This window comes from Typopeltis vanoorti, chromosome 11 (assembly GCF_054136105.1).
Source record: "Typopeltis vanoorti isolate ZY-2024b chromosome 11, IOZ_Tvanoo_1.0, whole genome shotgun sequence".
In the NCBI taxonomy this organism is placed as follows: domain Eukaryota; kingdom Metazoa; phylum Arthropoda; class Arachnida; order Uropygi; family Thelyphonidae; genus Typopeltis; species Typopeltis vanoorti.
The window spans coordinates 85355489-85374589 of NC_143559.1; the positions used below are offsets into that span (position 1 = coordinate 85355489).

The 19101-nt window shown below is 34.3% G+C and overlaps 1 protein-coding gene across 3 annotated transcripts in view; it reads left to right on the top strand.

The window, feature by feature from the left end:
- The window catches only part of LOC150101818 (methyl-CpG-binding domain protein 4-like), a 352401-nt gene that overhangs the window by 47342 nt on the left and 285958 nt on the right, over window positions 1-19101 (top strand). For all 3 annotated transcript variants that reach the window (XM_090401062.1, XM_090401061.1, XM_090401060.1), the window contains exon 4: window positions 6168-6289. In XM_090401062.1, the coding sequence (XP_090257188.1) occupies window positions 6168-6289 (122 nt within the window). The remainder of the gene's footprint in view (window positions 1-6167; window positions 6290-19101) is intronic.

Sequence of the window (19101 nt, forward strand, 5' to 3'; positions counted from 1 at the left end):
AATTATCAGCCTTTGCAGAATCGTGCCATCGCTAAATGTCCCATCGGAAGGAGCGGAGAAGGTCCCCTTAGACGCGGGGGAAACACGTTCATGTCCGGCAGTAGTTCAAGGACTGACTACTGAAAGAAGTTCACAACACCAGGCAGCCTAATCGGAAGGTAACCAGAACCAACACGTGGTAGCGACTAGACCTCCAGAAAGGACTCAGTAACGTAGAGAACTTTATTATATGTTTCGGAAGTATTAGAAGAAAGAAAATTGTGTATAATTATAAGATGAGGACAATTTATTAGAGAACTTTAATGAGAATACTTATTTGGAATAGCTAGTTTCCGTTGAACAAAAGAATTGTTCGGAAGCGATTCTCATATTTGAGTATGACTGAATTTGATAAGTGAAATTAAGATTAATTAATTAAAAGAAACACACGTATCAACCACAGTGAAAATTATTTAATTGTAAATATTTCATCCTAAGTATCTTAGGACATCATCATTACAGTAGTTTAAAACAATAATAGGAATAACATACAGTTAGGGAGCATGATTACAATAGAATCTCATTAAACGTGCGTAACGTGTTACAAAAAAAAAAAAAAAAATTAACACAATTTTGTATGACAATTTCCCATACTTTAGGAATAGTAAGAATGCCGTTGCAGTTTAAGTTTGGTTTGTGTAGTAGGGCTTCAGAACTTTCTTTGTATAAATGTTCATGTTTATATAAAGATCTATATAAAAGTTTAGACTTTTCCCAATGGATCCTATGGTTTGGATTTTCAATGCTGTGTTGAGAGAGGCCAGATTTCTGCGGTTTAAAAAGACGAATATCGTCTTGATGTTCCGAGATGTGTTTCTGAACAGACCTACCTGTCTGTTCTGTCCAAAGTAAGACAATTTGCATGAGCATGGAATTTCATAAACACCAGGCAACATCAGAGGTGAGAGTTTGTCCTTAGGAGAAGGTAACAAGTTGTAAATATGGTTGATAGGTTTGTAAGTAGTGGCAAAATTGTATTTCTTCATAATTTTAGAAAGACGCTCGGAGATGCCTTTGACGTAAGGTATGGGATTCCTATGGACTTCTTCCTGTCTGGTTTGATGTGTGGAGAAGTGACTGATGATTTTTTGAGTTGTTTTCGGATTATATCCATTTAGGATGGCTGTATTTTTGATTACTTCTAATTCTTGGTTTAAAGATTCTTCAGAGGAGCAGAATTTGTGTGCTCTGGAAACTAGTGATTTAATGATGCCAGATTTCTGAGATGGATGATGAGCGGAAGAATTGTGAATGTAGCGATGTGAGAATGTAGGCTTGCGAAAGACAGATGTGGCGATGGAACCATCTTCTTTTCTTTGGATGTGTAAATCCAAAGAAATTAAGATTGCAGATAGCCTTTAATTGAGTAACACCAGAATGTATAATATGTAATTAATGAGTGGCATGTGAAAAGGGATCATAAGTTTATGTGGTATTGTGTTTGCTTTCTACCTTATCTAGTTTGATTAATAATTTGGAAACTAACTAAGTGTTATTTAAATTAAGGGGATATTAAATCTCACATTGTTTTAAAACTGAATAAGAAACTCAAAGATCGGAATCAAAGAGTTTCATGCTGAATATAGTAACTATAATAAACGTATCAGCGACTACTAGCATAAGCTAAAGCTGGTAGTTCAAGTACGTAGTACAAACTAGGGCAACTCGTAGCAAAGGTGGAGAAAGTTCTGATTGCTATTCTTAGTATTTTCCATAATGTAAAACCCATCTCCTAGGAGATATATGATGTTATACATTATAGTGGGAGGTCACTACCCAGACTGGTTTCGATCTTTATTGAGATCTCATCAGTGAGTAGGCTAGACCAAAGTATAATACTAAGGGTATAGTGAAAAGAACTTATATACTCTGCTATACGAGTTGTCAAAAAGGTGCACCCCTAAATTATTTAAAGTAAAGAGCCAATAGGCTTCATTTCGACGATGTAAAACATTATTTAAATTAAGGGGATATTAAATCCCACATTGTTTTAAACCAAATAAGAAACTCAAAGATCGGAATCAAAGCGTTTCATGCTGAATATAGTAACTATAAACGTATCGGCGACTACTAGCGTAAGCTAATAGTCGCCGATACAACTTATAGTTGTATCGGCGATAAACAACTTTATCGGGGATAAAGAACTTTATCGTTGCAGAGCCGATAAAGCTTTGCAACAAGTTGCCCTAGTACAAACTAGGGCAACTCGTTACAAAGGTGGAGAAAGTTCTGATCGCTATTCTTAGTATTTTCCATAATGTAAAACCCATCTCCTAGGAGATGTATTTTAATGACCCAGATGCCAAAAAGTTTTCTAGTCCTAATGGCAATCCCCCCATGCATTCCAGTAAAAGATATGCCCTAGTTACTTAATACCTGTAAGTGGAAGAATGACTACCAGCATTTCTCCAATCCTTTTAAACCTGAAATACACTAGCAATTACTGGTCTGGCTTCAAACCTACCAAAATAACTTCTCTTTCTTCATTCTGTCCTAATTATTTTTAGTACATATACGTGATATTGTTAATCATTATTGGTGGTATTTTCTTATTTTTGATTGTCTTTTTATGTGTTTGTTTATTACTATATTATTATTATTATTATTTTATTATGTGATATTGTTTAAAAAGTGTTCTGCGTTCATCGGACATAGAGGATGATGCTAATATTTTCTGAAGAGAAGATTAAGGATTGGGGGAAGGATTGATTATTTTTAATACTGTGGCAACTGTAGCTACAGTCCCCACAGTGTACAACTTTTCCAGGAGTGACCCCTTCTCTCCCTACTCCTCATGTATTGAAAAATGACCTTTTGGATCAGTCTTATGGAATCTAGTAACTTTAGACACTTCAGAAAAAATAGTGAGTGTTACAAGTCTCATATTATACTCCCTGATGTCAGTGACTGAGACGAAATATTGGAAGAATTAATTATTGTTTTAATCTTTTCTCAGTACTATTTTATTCTATTAATGGAGTAAAATGGTACCATATCATGAATTTATTTCATGATATCACCACACATCCACACATAGGAAAAACAGAATCATTTGTAAAGAATATTTCTAAATATAGAACCTTCAGACATCTTAGCAAGTTTTGATATATCAGTCTCTTCACCAATGTTGTCCAGAAATGACACAGTGGATCTACTTGTAAATCTTTTCCCACCAGACACTGTAGGACTATTCAAACACTGCATGGAAAGTACTTTTTTCATATTTCAAGACAAATATTGGGAACAAAAAGAAGGACTTGCCATGGATTCTTCCCTTTCTCCAGCCTTAGCCAACCTGTTTATGGAAAATTTCAAAACCAATGCATTAAAAACCATCAAAGAAATGAAAAGTTTGGTTATTACATTATATTGATTATATTTTTGTCATTTGGTCGGGAACGGTGAATGAGTTGATTGGTTTTAAAGATTATCTGAACAACTTGCATCCCAATATTAAATTCACTATTGAACTAGAACAGTGAAAAAATTTCCTTTCCTTGTCGAAGTAAACAAAGAGAAAAAAGGTTATCCCTCTCCATATACAGAAAACCTACCACAACAGGAAGATTTTTAAATGCTGCTTCACACCACCATCTAGTGGTGTGAAGCTGCGTGTGAAGATAGCGTGTGCTATCTTCACACGCAGAAGATAGTATAATTAAAACTTTGAGACAGTGCATACAATATATCAAGCACATCGATTAAAAGGAACGAAGAATTGCACTACCTGAAACAGAACTTCGCACTTAATCGTTTTGAACCCAAGATGATCAAAAAAATTCTTAATATAATCCTTCAACTCCCTTACTTAAACAGAATTTCTAGAACGCAATTAATTCTGCCTTACATCAGAAATGTCACGGACAAAGTGACTGCATTACTCTGCAAGTACAACATAAAAGTGGCTTTTTTACCTTTACAAAAAATGTCAAGATTCCTGCATCCATCAAAACTTCCACATCACCCCCATGAAAAAACTAGGCATCTATGAGATTCATTGCTCTGGATTTGTTATGTAGGCCAGACAGGAAGGTCTTGGAGAGATCTGCATATCTGAACACGTAAAAGATGTCGAAAAAAAGAAGAGGGCATAAATCAGGCCTGGCATTCCACACAACCACTACTGGCCATCAAGTCTCTAGCAACAAGCAAAAATGTCATATATTGATAATAACTGTTTCACAAAAAAAATTTAAAGAAGCCTCACAAATACTGGATCCCTACACAATGCAATAAAAATCAAGGCTTAATTTTACATTAAGTATTGTCTGCTTTCATCAAAATTTAACTGTCACAGACCTAGGATATAGCACGTGATACTACAGAACATGATAGCAACAACTTGCAATGCCCCAACACACACACACACACACACACACACACACACACACACACACACACACACACACACACACACACAGTAACAAATTTATCATTTGTATTCTGGTTTATACCAATTTATTTAACCCTTTTGAAGTTATCAAAAATCTCTAATATGTGTAATTAATTGTTAATAGGCTTTTGTTGCATAAAATGTATATGTACTACTACCCCTAATGATGTCTTATGATGTACGAAACTTGTCAGGTTTTAATTGTTTATTTTTAATAAACTTTTAATATTAAAAATTGTTTATTTTTAATACATTATTATAATGTGGTCTCAATAATACCAAAAACTTCCTACAGAACTGATTAACCACAGAAACCTACGTGTAAATCATGTAACTTATTCGAGATCTAAGATATTATTTTTGGTCTTTAGAGGTGTGATGTATCATTTTTGAAAGAAAGTGAAGCAGTGTACCCTTCAGTTGTCAAAGACCTGACTTGTAATGATGAAAAGAATCTTTATATATTGACTTTTTTTCAGTTAACGGTAAGTTAGCTGATCTTATGTAGAGGTAGCAGTGTTTTTATTTCTCACATACAAGTCAAATCAGCCAGAGAGCACATGCAAATAACAGACTCAAATACTATTTTATATTAATATTAATCGGCAGTAGATGGTATATTATGGATTAGATACTCTGTAGATGACAATTTAAGTAGTATAGATAGTACGTTGTGTGGTGTAAAGTGTCCTCCTGCAACAAGTTCTTAAGACTTGTAGATAGGCTTATACTTTAGTAACACATGACTATTAAATTATTTAAGGAATTTACAACGTATACTGGAATATTAATTAAAATTCTTTTACTTAAATATAAAGAGCCAATAGGCTTCATTTTGGCGATATAAACATTATTTAAATTAAGGGGATATTAAATGCCACATTGTTTTAAAACTGAATAAGAAACTCAAAGATTGGAATCAGAGAGATTCCATGCTGAATATAGTATAATAAACTATAAAAGTGTTGGCGACTACTAGCATGAGCTAATGCAAGTAATCCAAGTACGTAGTACAAACTCAGGTAACTCGCAGCAAAGGTGGTAAAGTTCTGATTGCTATTCTTGGTATTTTCCATAATGTAAAACACATTTCCTAGGAAATGTATGCTGTTATTACATTATGGTGAGAGGTCACTACCCAGACCGGTTTCAGCCTTAATTGAGGCTTCATCAGTGAGTAGCTAGACTAAATTAATACCAAAGGGTATAGCGAAAAGAACTTATATACTCTGCTATACGAGTTGTCAAAAAGCTGCATCTGATTCCAAACTCTCTGATTCCAATCTTTGAGTTTCTCATTCGGCTTTAAAACAATGTGGGATTTAATATTCCCTTAATTTAAATAATTAATTAAAATTCTCTCCTTGGGGGCACCTTTAGGACTCTAGGAACAACAATAGTTTTCTCTCTTCTGCTTCATTTGCTTTTTGTAGTGCCTGCATGCACGTGTCATAGTTGTATGTTCTCATGAAGATGGCAATGTGATGTTGCCGAAATGTAGGAGGTATTTATTAAAGTTTCTTTTAATTAATATTCCAGTATACGTTGTAAATTCCTTAAATAATTTAATAGTCAAGTTCTTAAGAGGACTCCATGGAAGTGTTACATGATAATAATAATGTCCCCAAAACTGATAAATTTCACATACCTGTGGTGGTTGTATTCTCTTAAATATTTTATCTGTTCTGTAGTTGTTAAAATTTTAATATACTTGAATTTGTATGCTTTATTTTAGACATTTGTGAAAGTACGTGAGCCTATGTTTACAGATCCTTCACTTCCACCAGGCTGGTCTAGGAAAGTTGTACAAAGAAAGTCTGGCAAGTCAGCAGGACACTATGATGTCTACATTATTAGGCAAGCTTTCATATTTTAAAAGATCACTAAAGCAGAGTAATTCAGTCTTTATAAACAATAAATATAATCTAATTTCTTTTTGTCAGATAAAGTGTGCAGAAATGTGATTGAATTTACTTCATGCCATGTGATCCTTTCCACTTCCAATCTGTCTCCACAGTTGAAGTCCTCCCTCCCCAATAATAATTGCTCAACCTTCACTCATGTTAAATTGATGAAGCACATCCTCTGCATCAGCCCTTGCATCCCAGTGTCTAGCAGCAACCAATTGTATATTTTGTCCTATTGACCTCTATTTCACACCAGACTGCTACAATAGAACTGCCAGCATCCACACACCTGTGTCTTACTCTTTTTGACTGCAATTCATCTGCTGTTATCAGCAGTATACCTCCCCCTGTCCTGTCTTCTCTATCCTCCCTGAAAGCACTAAAACCTTCACATTCTACCCATGTAATTACATCATCTGCTGTTAGCCAAGTCTCACTAATTCCTATAACTTTTAGTGAGGTTGCACTAACCCTTTCCAAAAAACTCCTGCCATTTATTCCTGATACTTCTGACAGTATCAGAATTAGAATACACCCTCTGTCCAAAAAGAAACCGAACTTTTCAAAAATAGAAGAAACTAGTGGTGTCACCTGTTGTATCTTTTTGTTGTCAAAAGTGGAAAGCTTCATTAGTGGTGTGTGAACTGTTTATGACATTTTGTTTCATTAGCACCCTCTGTCCAAAAAGAAACCGAACTTTTCGAAAATAGAAGAAACTAGTGGTGTCACCTGTTGTATCTTTTTGTTGTCGAAAGTGGCAAGCTTCATTAGTGGTGTGTAAACTGTTTATGACATTTTGTTTCATTAGAAGCCGAGTTATAGTGCCAAGAGTGACGGTGTGTTTTGACGACTGGTCGGAAAATGAGTTTCAAACAGAGAGCTGCGATTGACTTTTGTGTTAAACTTGGTAAAAGTTTTACCGAAACACATCAAATGCTTCAAAAAGCATACAGTGATGAATGCTTATCCCATACTCAAGTTTATGAGTGGTTTAAGCGATTTCAAAGTGATCGTGAGACGTTTGGGGACGAAAAAAAGTCGGGCCATCCAGAAACTGGCCTGAGCAAAGTTAACATCAAAAAAGTGCATGATTTCATCAAAAAAAACCTGAAATCATCCATGAGATTGATTGAAGATGAATTGGGGATTCCAAAATCAACTGTGCACAATATTTTGACTGAGAGTTTGGGCCTTCGTAAATTGAATTCGCGATTTGTTCCCCACAAGTTGACCGACGACCAAAAAATGTATTGAATTGAACACTGCAAGAACCTGATTAAAACCGCTTGTAAGGACTCAAACTTCCTTGAAATGATCGTTACTGGTGGCGAAACATGGTGTTTTGAGTATGAGCCTGAAACAAAGTGCCAGAGTACTGAGTGGAGACCACCAGAAGAGGGGCATCCAAAAAAAAGTTGCTTGGAGAAGTCAAAAGTAAAGACAATGCTGATTTGTTTCTACGATTCCAAGGGCATTATCCACAAAGAATTCGTTCTGCCTGGCCAAATGCTCAATGGTGAGTTTTATCTTGAAGTTTTGAAGTGATTGATAGCGAGAATTCGTCACGTACAGCATGAATATTGTTATGACCGACTGTCGTAACAATATTCGTCAAAACACACTGTCACTCTTGGCACTATAACTCGGTTTCTAATGAAACAAATGTCATAAACAGTTGACACAACACTAATGAAGGTTGTCGCTTTCAACAACAAAAAGATACAACAGGTGGCGCCACTAGCTTCTTCTATTTTCGAAAAGTTCGGTTTCTTTTTGGACAGAGGGTGTATATTATCCTTAAGACCCCATGGAGTCTACAAACTCTACATTATTCTTTGCCCTCCTGAATTCGTCTCTATCATAGTGTGTGGCAACAGACTTACAAATTTGATTCCTTAATGAAAAATGTCAGATACTTTGCTTCCAGTTCTAACAACTTGATCACATCCTAATATCTTTTCTATGTAATTTTTAATTATGTTTATCAAAATTTTACAAAAAAGTCTTCACAAATTCTGGTGGTAGACTGATTCCTCTGCAATTTTTACCTTTATCGAGATTGTCTTCTTTTGTGTGGTGATTATCATGTTTTATTCTTTTGTTTAGGTGTCTTTTTGCTCTCCACCACTTTATTAAGATCATTTTGCAGTTGATTAGTAGCAGTTTCTTAACTTGTTTTACACATTTTTATTGTTATGCTATCAAGTGCCACTGCCTTTCCATTGTTCATGTTTTCTGTTACATTTATCATTTCATTTTTAGATATTGGTAATCCACACTTATAAAAGTTCTACCATTATTGTACTTCATATTATATATATTGTTTTCTACATTTAAAATCAGTTCTGCATTCAAAATAATTTAAAATAACAGATGCAATTAACACTCGATATTTAAACCTGACCTAGTTCAAAAACAAACCACACTAAAAGCATATAATGCATTAGCCCTATCAATCATATTGTATGGAAGTGAAATCTGGACAATAAAATAAAAAGATTAATAACAGCTGAAATGATGTTTATGAGAAAAACTGCAAAATATACTCTATTTGATCACAAATGAAATGAAGAAATTATGAAAGAATTAAACCAAGAATCAGTAATTGAAAAAAATTAAAAAAATATAAACATAAATGGGTGGAACACTTTGAAAGAATGAAAACAGAAAGATTACCAAAACAAGCCTTAAATTGCAAATCATTAGGGAAAAGAAAACCAGGATGTCCTCTAAAGAGAATCAACAATGACTTCTAAGGCTGGAACAGGCCACTCTAGGCCTAAATTCTTGAAAAGTATGATGATGACATTTAAAATATCATGGAAGTGCTTTTGACAATCTTCTTCTCTGTAAATAATAGCACATCCTTTTTATCTGTGATTGTATTTTCTTGTTTCCTTCTTTCAGAGCATATTTTCCTTGTCACTTTAGTCAATTTTCCAATGACTTAACTACAACCTTCTGGGTCTCGTCTGCCATACTCTCCTCATCATTTTAAAATTTGATTTTTTATTTTGCACACAAAACGAAAACAAATCCCTCTCAGTGGAATAGACTACAAGCAGCTATCATAACATCTGCTAAGAACCACATCAATAAACAAGAAGAAAGAAGAGAAAAAAAAAACATAATCAACCTTATCGATGAAAGAAGAACACGGAAAAGAGGAGCAAATGAAGAAGAAAGATTAAGATATAAAACATTGGATAAAAGAATCAAATAATTATGCAGAAGATTGAAAGAAAACTGGATAAATAGGCAGTGCACCGAGGTAGAAGAATTACAAAATAGGAGGAACAAAACCAGACAAGCATTCCTGAAAGTGAGAAAACTTAATGGAAAAACAAAACGTACGCAGTCTGTTAACATCAAGGACAAAGATGGAAACATAATCATTGATAAGGAAAAGATAAATGGAAGGTGGGTGGAGTACTTATCAGATTTCTATGATGATGATAATGGTAACATGATAGATGATTCACGACACCTTAAGTTAAATATAACAATAGATACCACTATACCGACAAGAAAGGAGATATAACATGTAATTAAGAATCTTCCTAATAATAAATCCCCTGGGTGCAATAATATCCCAGCTGAGCTGCTGAAAGCTTTGACTGGCAATAATAACAACTATTTAGTGGAATACATTCAAAACATCTATAAAACAATAGAATTACCTGAAATTTTTACATACATCTATCTACATACCAATTCCAAAGAAAAATAATGCACAAAATTGTGAGGATTGCAGAACTGTGAGCATAATATTCCATTCATCTAAAATTATTTTAACCATTGTTAACAAACAAATTGAAAGAGCCTTAATTGGTGAATTGAGTGAACAACAGAAAGGCTTCAGAAGAGGAATGGGAACCATTAATGCTATCTTGGAACTAAAAAATACTAATAGAAAGATCACTTGAAAGAAATAGGAACATTTACATATGCTTCATAGACTTTCAGAAGGCCTTTGACCAGGTAAAACATAATAAAATGTTCAATATATGATTTACACCAAACAGAAAATGCAGCTGTTTAACTCTGAGGCTTCTGCAGTGAAAATAAAAAGAGGAGTTAGACAAGGTTGTATCCTTTCACCAAATCTATATATATATATAATATCTATAGTGAGACAGTGATGAAAAAGATTGAAAAATAAAAAATAGGAATTAGTATCAATGGTATAAAATACGACAATCTTAGATATGCTGATGATACCATTCTAATAGCAAAAAACCGAAACAAATGAATCAAATTACTGCAGCTACCAATTGAAGAAGGTAAAGAATTTGGATTAGATATAAATGCAAAAAAGACCAAATTTATGAAAATCTTAAAAGAAAATAGATCCGAGCCAAAAATATTCATAAACAATATGAAATTGAAAATACAACAGAATACAAATATTTAGGCACCTACTTTCCTGCAGATGGAAAGCAAGGTAAAGAAATAAAAATAAGAACAGCCATAGCTAAAGATGCCTTCTGGAAAAATAAAGATCTGCTCAGAAGTTTTATGGGTATCGAGACGAAGAAAAGAATGATAAGAACATTAGTGTGGCCAGTTTTCACATGTGGAAGTGAGACCTGGATATTCAAGAAGAGAGTAAGACAACAGATAATGGACTTTGAAATGTGGTGCTGTAGGAGAGCTCTGAAAATCTCATGGACAGAACATGTGACAAATACAGATGGCCTACAGAGAATGAGAACACAGAGATTTTTATTACAGGAAATGATCACATGAGATTGGCGGGACATGTATTGAGAGGTTCAGCAGGACAGAGGATACTAACAGTTTTAAAAGAAAAAATTCTGGGAAAAGGATCAAGAGGCAAAAAATGAAGGACATGGCTTGAAGATATAAGATCATGGACAGGATCACATGGCTATGCAGAAACAAAAAGGAAAGCCACCAACAGAGAGAACTGGAAGGACATGGTGCTGCACCCTCTCACTGAGGAAGCTACATGAAGAAGAAGAAGATTTTTATTTGAAATTTGCTTTTCATGTATTTCATTCATTTTAAACCAAAAGTCATATTTCATTCTTCCTTTTTAATTTTTTTTGTCTTCGTCACTTTTAATTTAAGTTTAGCCATTGCTATGTTGTTATGTAGTGGTTATATCCTACATTAGCTCCTTGCCTTACCTTAACATCTCAGAGTAATCTTTTAAAACTGTACTTAATTGTGATGTGGTCAATCTAATCACTTAAGAACTTGTATGTGTACACACACACACATACAAGTTCCAGTAAATCATCATTCTCATTTCTCTGACGAAGTGCCTCATTACTTATAGCTCTTTCATCTTAATTATTTCTTTTGCTGATTTTGGCATTCATATTACTCATAAAAATAATCATGTTATGCTTTGATATATGTTCTATATATTTCTGTAATTTTTTTTTTTAACAAAAGGTCACTTTTTCTTCGAGTTCCTTATCAAGCTCCTCATGATAGTTGATTTAAATTATCTTGAATGTAACTAGCCATTATCATTGATCACGTACAGTCTTCCAACTTTCTAAGTGCCAAAACTAAGGGAGTGAATTTCACATGAAACAACTAATTAATAAGAAATTAAACAAATATCAATACCATCCATCTATTCTGATATGAACTGATTATGTGTGAATACTAATATGACTTTTAAAGCAACTGTAGGTCTTCCCACACATCCTTGCACCAAGAATGTGTTTTTTTAATGGAAAATTTTGAAAATAGTACCCAAACAGATGATGGTTTCTGTTTGGCCAGTGATATGTTGGAAACTTTTTACGCTTAATAGCTGTATCACTATTTAAAAAAAAATCAGAAAAGAAAACAGTCCTTTCCTTCACTATTACACAGTGACAGAATTCATCATAAAAATTTTGGAAACAATTGCCATGCTAGAGTAAAACTTTAGTTTAATATAAACCAAAATAATCACTTGTTTTTATTTATTTATTTATTTTTCCACTAGAAGTCGGGCCAATAATTTTAACTATTGACCAAATCAATGGAACTTTAGCATACCATGTAGATTGTAGTGTAGCTTGGCATTCATATTACTCATAAAAATAATCATGTTATGCTTTGATATATGTTCTATATATTTCTGTAATTTTTTTTTTTTAATAAAAGGTCACTTTTTTCGTGTATACTCCAGATGATGACCTTAATGTGCAGATCGAAACATTGAGTGATTATTCTGAAGTTTACTCTAACATAGTAGTTGTTTCTATAATTTTTTGATTAAAAGAAAACTATTGTTTGCCCTTCCTTGATTCCCTGATCACACATCTGCTGAGCATGTACCCAGCATGTATGGAATGCTTACCCTTTCACTAGTAACACTCATAACTAGCCACCCATAGAAGATATGGATAACTAGTTTTAAGTGAAGAAATGTTGTTAGTTTCTTAATTCTGATTATCCTAAAGTTTTCTCTGAGCAAGAAGATTTGAGTAATTTGGAGATGTTAATTTCAGCTATTTATGCAGACGATGTTATACTCCTGAATAAACCCAGTACAGGTCTACATGATTCCCTGACTAAAATTGAATAACTGTAATAAATTTAGTATGAAAATCATTATTATTATTGTACGGGCACCTTCATGGAGTCTAAAGACTTATCATGGGAGACCCAAACTATCCACACAATCTATCATTCCTCTCCTTGAACCCATTAACAGACAAAGCACTCACAACTGACTCCAGCAATCCATTCCACTCATTCACAACTCTCCAAGCAAAAAAATCAGTCTGGTCCTCACACCCCCTAGTAACCATATGTTTAGTCAGCTTCCAGGGATGACCTCTTGTTCTGGCCCCTCTAGCCAAGTGCTGAAACATTTCCCCTGCATCAATCCTATAAAATCCGTTAAGCAACTTAAATGTTTCTATCATATCCCCCATTTTTCTCCTATCAACCAACTTCTGCAATCCATACACTTTCAATCTATCCTCACAAGGAACATTCCACAGACCACTCATCTTGGTCACTTGCCTCTGAATCTTCTCCATTGCTTCCTCATCTCCAAGAAATCCAGGAGACTAGACCTGAGCAGTAATCCAAATGTGCTCATATCAAGGCCTTATAAAGAGGAATAACAACTTCCTATCTCTACTTGTTAATGTGTTCTTCAATAGCCAAGTAAACATATGGGGTACCTTAGCAATATGTCCTCTAAACTTTACCTCTCTTTACACCACTACCCCTAAATCATTGATGAATCGGCATAACCTCACTTGGATGATATATCCTTGCAAAGTGGTCACTTAATAACTCTACTGTTTTATCTGTTTCTGCTACCTCGTGACCATCTTCCATAGTCGTTCTTTGTTTTACTTGCCACATAACGAAAGAACTCTTTGGGATTTCTTTTGGTCTGTTTGGCTAGTTCTCGTAATTTTCCTTTCTTGCTATGCTAGTCACCACTTGTTTTCTTCACCCTTGATCATGCTACTCATCTCTGTCAGTCAGATGTCAGATTAACATCTCCTTGTTCTGTTCATGAGTATGCTGGTCATCTTTCTCCTTATATACCCTCCACAGCATTAAAAAGACAAAGACATTGAAAATAGACAGAACCATCAACTGTATGGAAATCCATCAACTAAATGGAAAACCAATTGAACAAGTAAAACATTTCAGCTATTTAGTTGCAATTTGTAGTAAGGATGGCAAATTAAACATAGACAACATAATTAGCAAATCTAATATGGCAGGAGGTCAATTAGATAAAGGGCAAGGCTATAGACAGACATATTACAAGGCAGCAGCAGAAAAAAAGAGATAAGTTTTTGTTATAATTTATTAGAGTTTTATTTTAAATTTATGAGGAATCTAAGCTAGATATAATGTATATTTTATGGATAGTTTGTCCTTGGAGATATTTATAATTTAACATATTTTAGTATAGTTTGTTGGTATTCTTTGTTTGGTGTTTGAATCATGCCGGCAGCCACAATTCAATATCTTTTCAATCACAATTCAATTCAGTGGTTTATTGCTGAGTCCTTCATCATTTAAGGACTACATTTTACACAGCATACTATGAAATTTTGTGGTGTGTAGCACTTTCAGCTACATACCACAGTAAATGTGGCAGGTGATAGATATTCTCTCCAGATGCCTATGTCCTTCCTCATTCATATGCAAACTGTCTCTGCATACAGTTCCTTTCTGTCCTCAAAGCCCTCCAAATATTGACATAATCCAAGCCTCTCTTTTTGGCACATCTTTTTATCTTTCCTCTATATATGACTCTATCTTTCCTTTCTAAATCTTCTTCCATACAACTTCCAGCATAAATCTTAGATGTCTCGTCACACGATTCACACTGCCTCTGACTTGCTACTCGTTTTCTTCACCCTTGATAATGCCACTCATCTCTGTCGGTTGGTATTCACCACTTTCTGACATAATACTGCCAAAGTCTTAAAGTTTTTTCCATTTTCTACATCAGTAATGAATAGCATGTTAGGCAGAATGTGTCAAAAGAGAGGCTTGGATTATGTCAATGTTTGGAGGGCATTTGAGGACAGAAAGGAACTATATGCAGAGGCAGCTTGCATATGAATGAGATGTAGGAAGGACATAGGCATCTGGAGAGAATGTTATTCTCTCCAGATGCCTATGAAATTAGAATTATCAAAGTGAATGTAGCAGAGGTGGCTTCTTGTGGGAATAGTTGCTTGTGAGAAGGGGGAGTAAATGGTATCTAGTGGAGTCTAGAAGGAATAATAAGTTTTAAAAGAGGTATACTGTGAGTAGACATATCAATACAAAATTAATAATGGAAAAAACTCGCATACAAAGATTATTTAATAGTATAATTTTCGCCTGTGTGTCACAGGCATCTTCAGTACATTAAGCTCAAAATAAACAATAACTGACAATTCCAAAAAGCGCCACCTAAGTAGCTGGCGTAAGATAACTAAAAAGGTCAATAACTTTCCTAAAAATGAAATTAAAAAAAATATAAATAAATAAATAAATAAATAAAATCAATACAATAAAAAGTTAGGAAAGATTAGCTGATTTGTAAAGTACTATCTTCCATAAAGGGGATAGACGTAAGCCATCGGATCTGTTTAAGTTAGGAGAATGAAGTAGATCATTTTAAAAATTTTATGGATTAAAAAAACTTTTTTTATTATCCCGACATTTCGATCTTTACATCAAGATCATCATCTGGAGCGTACATAAATATACAGGACAAGCTGAGTAACATCATTTACTGTAAGCTAGAGAAACAATGATTTGATCACATGTTATTCTACTGGCATGACCTCTGGTGGGGGAAAAAATTTTTTTTTAAAAATTAAAATAAAAATAAATAAATTTTTACATCAAGCTAAATTCTGTTTTTACAATGATAGGAATAAACATTCTTTTAGATGGTTTTCTTTCAGAAACAATTGGCGTCCTATTTTTAGTATTACAATTCTTATTTTTGATTTACAATACTGGATTTTCTACAGTATTGAAAATCAAAACAGGAGTTCTTGACTAGAAAACCACCGGCTGTCTACAACAACTATAAACAGGAGTTCTTGGTGAGCAAGGTCAAATATATACCTTCCTTATGTTTGGGATTTTTAAACCATCATTGTTGTTCAGATTGGGGTGGTTGCTGATAATCTCACAGGCTTCCTTGAATTTCCGTTCATACCATGTTCTAGTGTGATGTAGACAGCTGGTGGTTTTCCAGTCAATTCTGTGTAAGGTATTCAGGGCATGATCAGAAAGGCCAGCTTCACCATAATTATTATATTTAATATGTCGTTTATGTTCTTTTTGTCTAATAGGAATAATGCGTCCTGTTTCTCCTATATATGGTATGTTGCAAGATGTACCATATATGGTATATATGGTAAATCTGGTATACTCCAGGGTGAGCTAGTGGAGGGAGTGGGTCTTTGGATGAGTTGAGTAAGCTTTTTAATTTTGCAGGAGGTTTAAAGGTGGCTTAGAGGTTGTACTTTTATAGTACTCTGTTTATTTTGTCTGATATTCCTTTAATGTAGGGAATGGTTATAGTTTTACTGTAGTCTGGTTTGTCTTTGTTTTTTATTGTGGTTTTGTAGAGAATTTTGTTTATAGTGTTTTGGCTGTATCCGTTTTTTTGTAAGCTATTTCTGATAATTTTAAATTCATCTTTCAGTGCCTGTTCACTGGAACAAATCGTCTGAGCTCTGTTTTTTAGCATGTTGATGACACCTAGTTTTTGTGTTGGGTGGTGGTAGGAGTTTATGTGTATATATTGTCCCGTATGTGTGTCGGTTTTCGGTAAACAGTAAAGGAAAGATTGCCCGAGGGAAGACGTGTGACAAGTGTATCTAGAAATGATTCCCTCGGGCATCTTTCCTTCACTGTTTACCGAAAGCCGACACATAAGGGACAATATATACACATAAACTCCTACCACCAAACAACAAGAACTCTTGTCTTTCTCCAATGAACTCTGTGTCTAGTGAAGATGGCATGTTCTGCAAGTCCAGACTTTTCAGGTTTAAAGTATTCAATATAAGATTGGTGTTCTTCTAGCCGAATAGAGGCAGATCTTCCCATTTGTCCAAAATAAGATAATCCACAAGAGCACAGAATCTGGTAGACACCTGGATAATTAAGATGTGGAAGCTTGTCCTTAGAAGTGAGAAAGGTGGAGATTTTTCTAAACGGTCGAAAGGCAACAAAAATATTTTAAAACTTTTGCTATACGTTCACTGATGCCTTGTACATAAGGGATAGTAATGCGTGTTATTTCTTCTGTGTTTGAAGAGGAAGACATATTAAAACTACTCAAAGTTCTTTTAATGAAGCAATTCTTATAACCATTAGATAGAAAGGAAGAAGTTATATATTGTAGTTCTTTCTGTAAAAGATCGTCTGAAGAACAAAAGGAGTGGGCCCGATGAACCAGTGTTTTAATAGTTCCTGCCTTTTGACTGGGATGGTGATGAGATTTCGCATGGATATAATGGCCTGTATGAGTCTTCTTTCTATAAACTGAGAAATGTAGGTTACCATCTGGTTGGCAAAGAATTAGAAGATCTAAAAAGGCTAACTGCTTATTTGATTCTACTTCTAGGGTAAACTTGATCCTAGGATGAAATGCATTTAACTTAGTGAGAAATTGTTGAAGTTCATCCGAAGAGCCATTCCATACAGCAAAAATGTCATCGACATATCTGAACCAATGAGTAGGTCTGGGAGAAATGTTGTCGAAGATACGTTGTTCAAAATGTTCCATAAAGAAATTGGAGATAGCAGGAGAAAGAGGATTACCCATTGCTGTTCCTTCAATTTGTTGATACAACTTATTTTTAAAGGAAAAATAACCAAAATTTATTACAAAATCAAATACGTTTACAATGTCTGAAGTCCTATTGTACTAATTCAATGCTTTCCGAAAGAGGCACATTTGTAAATAAAGAAACATAATCTAAACTGATCATGATATCAGAAACGTCCAAATGAAGATCTGAAATTTTATTTTTGAAATCGAAAGTATTTTTTATATAAGTATCAGTTCTTCTAGTTGAAGAGGAGAGTAAATTTGATAAAAATTTTGAGATTTTGTAAGTGGGGCAACCTATACAATCTACGACTGGTCTTAATGGAATGCCTGGTTTATGAACTTTTGGAAGACTATACAATCTAGGTGGATGACCTTCTTCGGTCGTCCACCTAGATTTAAAACCATTGAATATTTTTGTTGCCTTTCGACCATTTAGAAAAATCTCCACCTTTCTCACTTCTCCTAAGGACAAGCTTCCACATCTTAATCATCCAGGTGTCTACCAGATTCCGTGCTCTTGTGGATTATCTTATTTCGGACAAACGGGAAGATCTGCCTCTATTCGGCTAGAAGAACACCAATCTTATATTGAATACTTTAAACCTGAAAAGTCTGGACTTGCAGAACATGCCATCTTCACTAGACACAGAGTTCATGGGAGAAAGACAAGAGTTCTTCACAAAAGTCAGTTTCTCATGGAACGCCTTTATAAAGAAACGTGAAACTCTTCTTCATTCTCATAACTTAAACAGATCCGACGGCTTACGTCGGATCTGTTTAAGTTATGGGAGATAGTACTTTACAAATCAGCTAATCTTTCCTAACTTTTTATTGTATCGATTTTTTTAATTTTTTTTTATTTATTTTATTTTATTTTATTATTATTTTTTTTTAGGAAAGTTATTGACCTTTTTAGTTATCTTACGCCAGCTACTTAGGTGGTGCTTTTTGGAATTGTCAGTTATTGTTTAATTTGAGCTTAACATACTGAAAATGCCTATGACACACAGGCGAAAATTATACTATTAAATAATCTTTGTACGTGAGTTTTTTTCCGTTATTAATTTTGTATAGAAGGAATAATGATAGGTATAGAAACACTGACAATGCCTTGATGATTCATTATATTAATGCCAGGAGTATCTGAAATAAAGGAGATGAATTATTATTATTCTAAAACCCCCATGGAATTATACTCATCTAGGAGGTCCCTTTTGTCATACACACAGCTATTATAGCATGCCTTAAACACATTCAAATTCACTGGAGATGCTACGTTCTTAAGCAATGCATTCAAATTATCCACTACTCTCCATGAAAAATCCTGCTTCTCACTCCCTGCTCACACTTTCCTTATACAGCTTCCAGGAATGACCTTTGTTTTCCCCCACCCTTCCACCATTTTATGAAAATCCTCTTCAACTTTAATCCTATACATCCCTTAACTCGTACATCTCTATCAT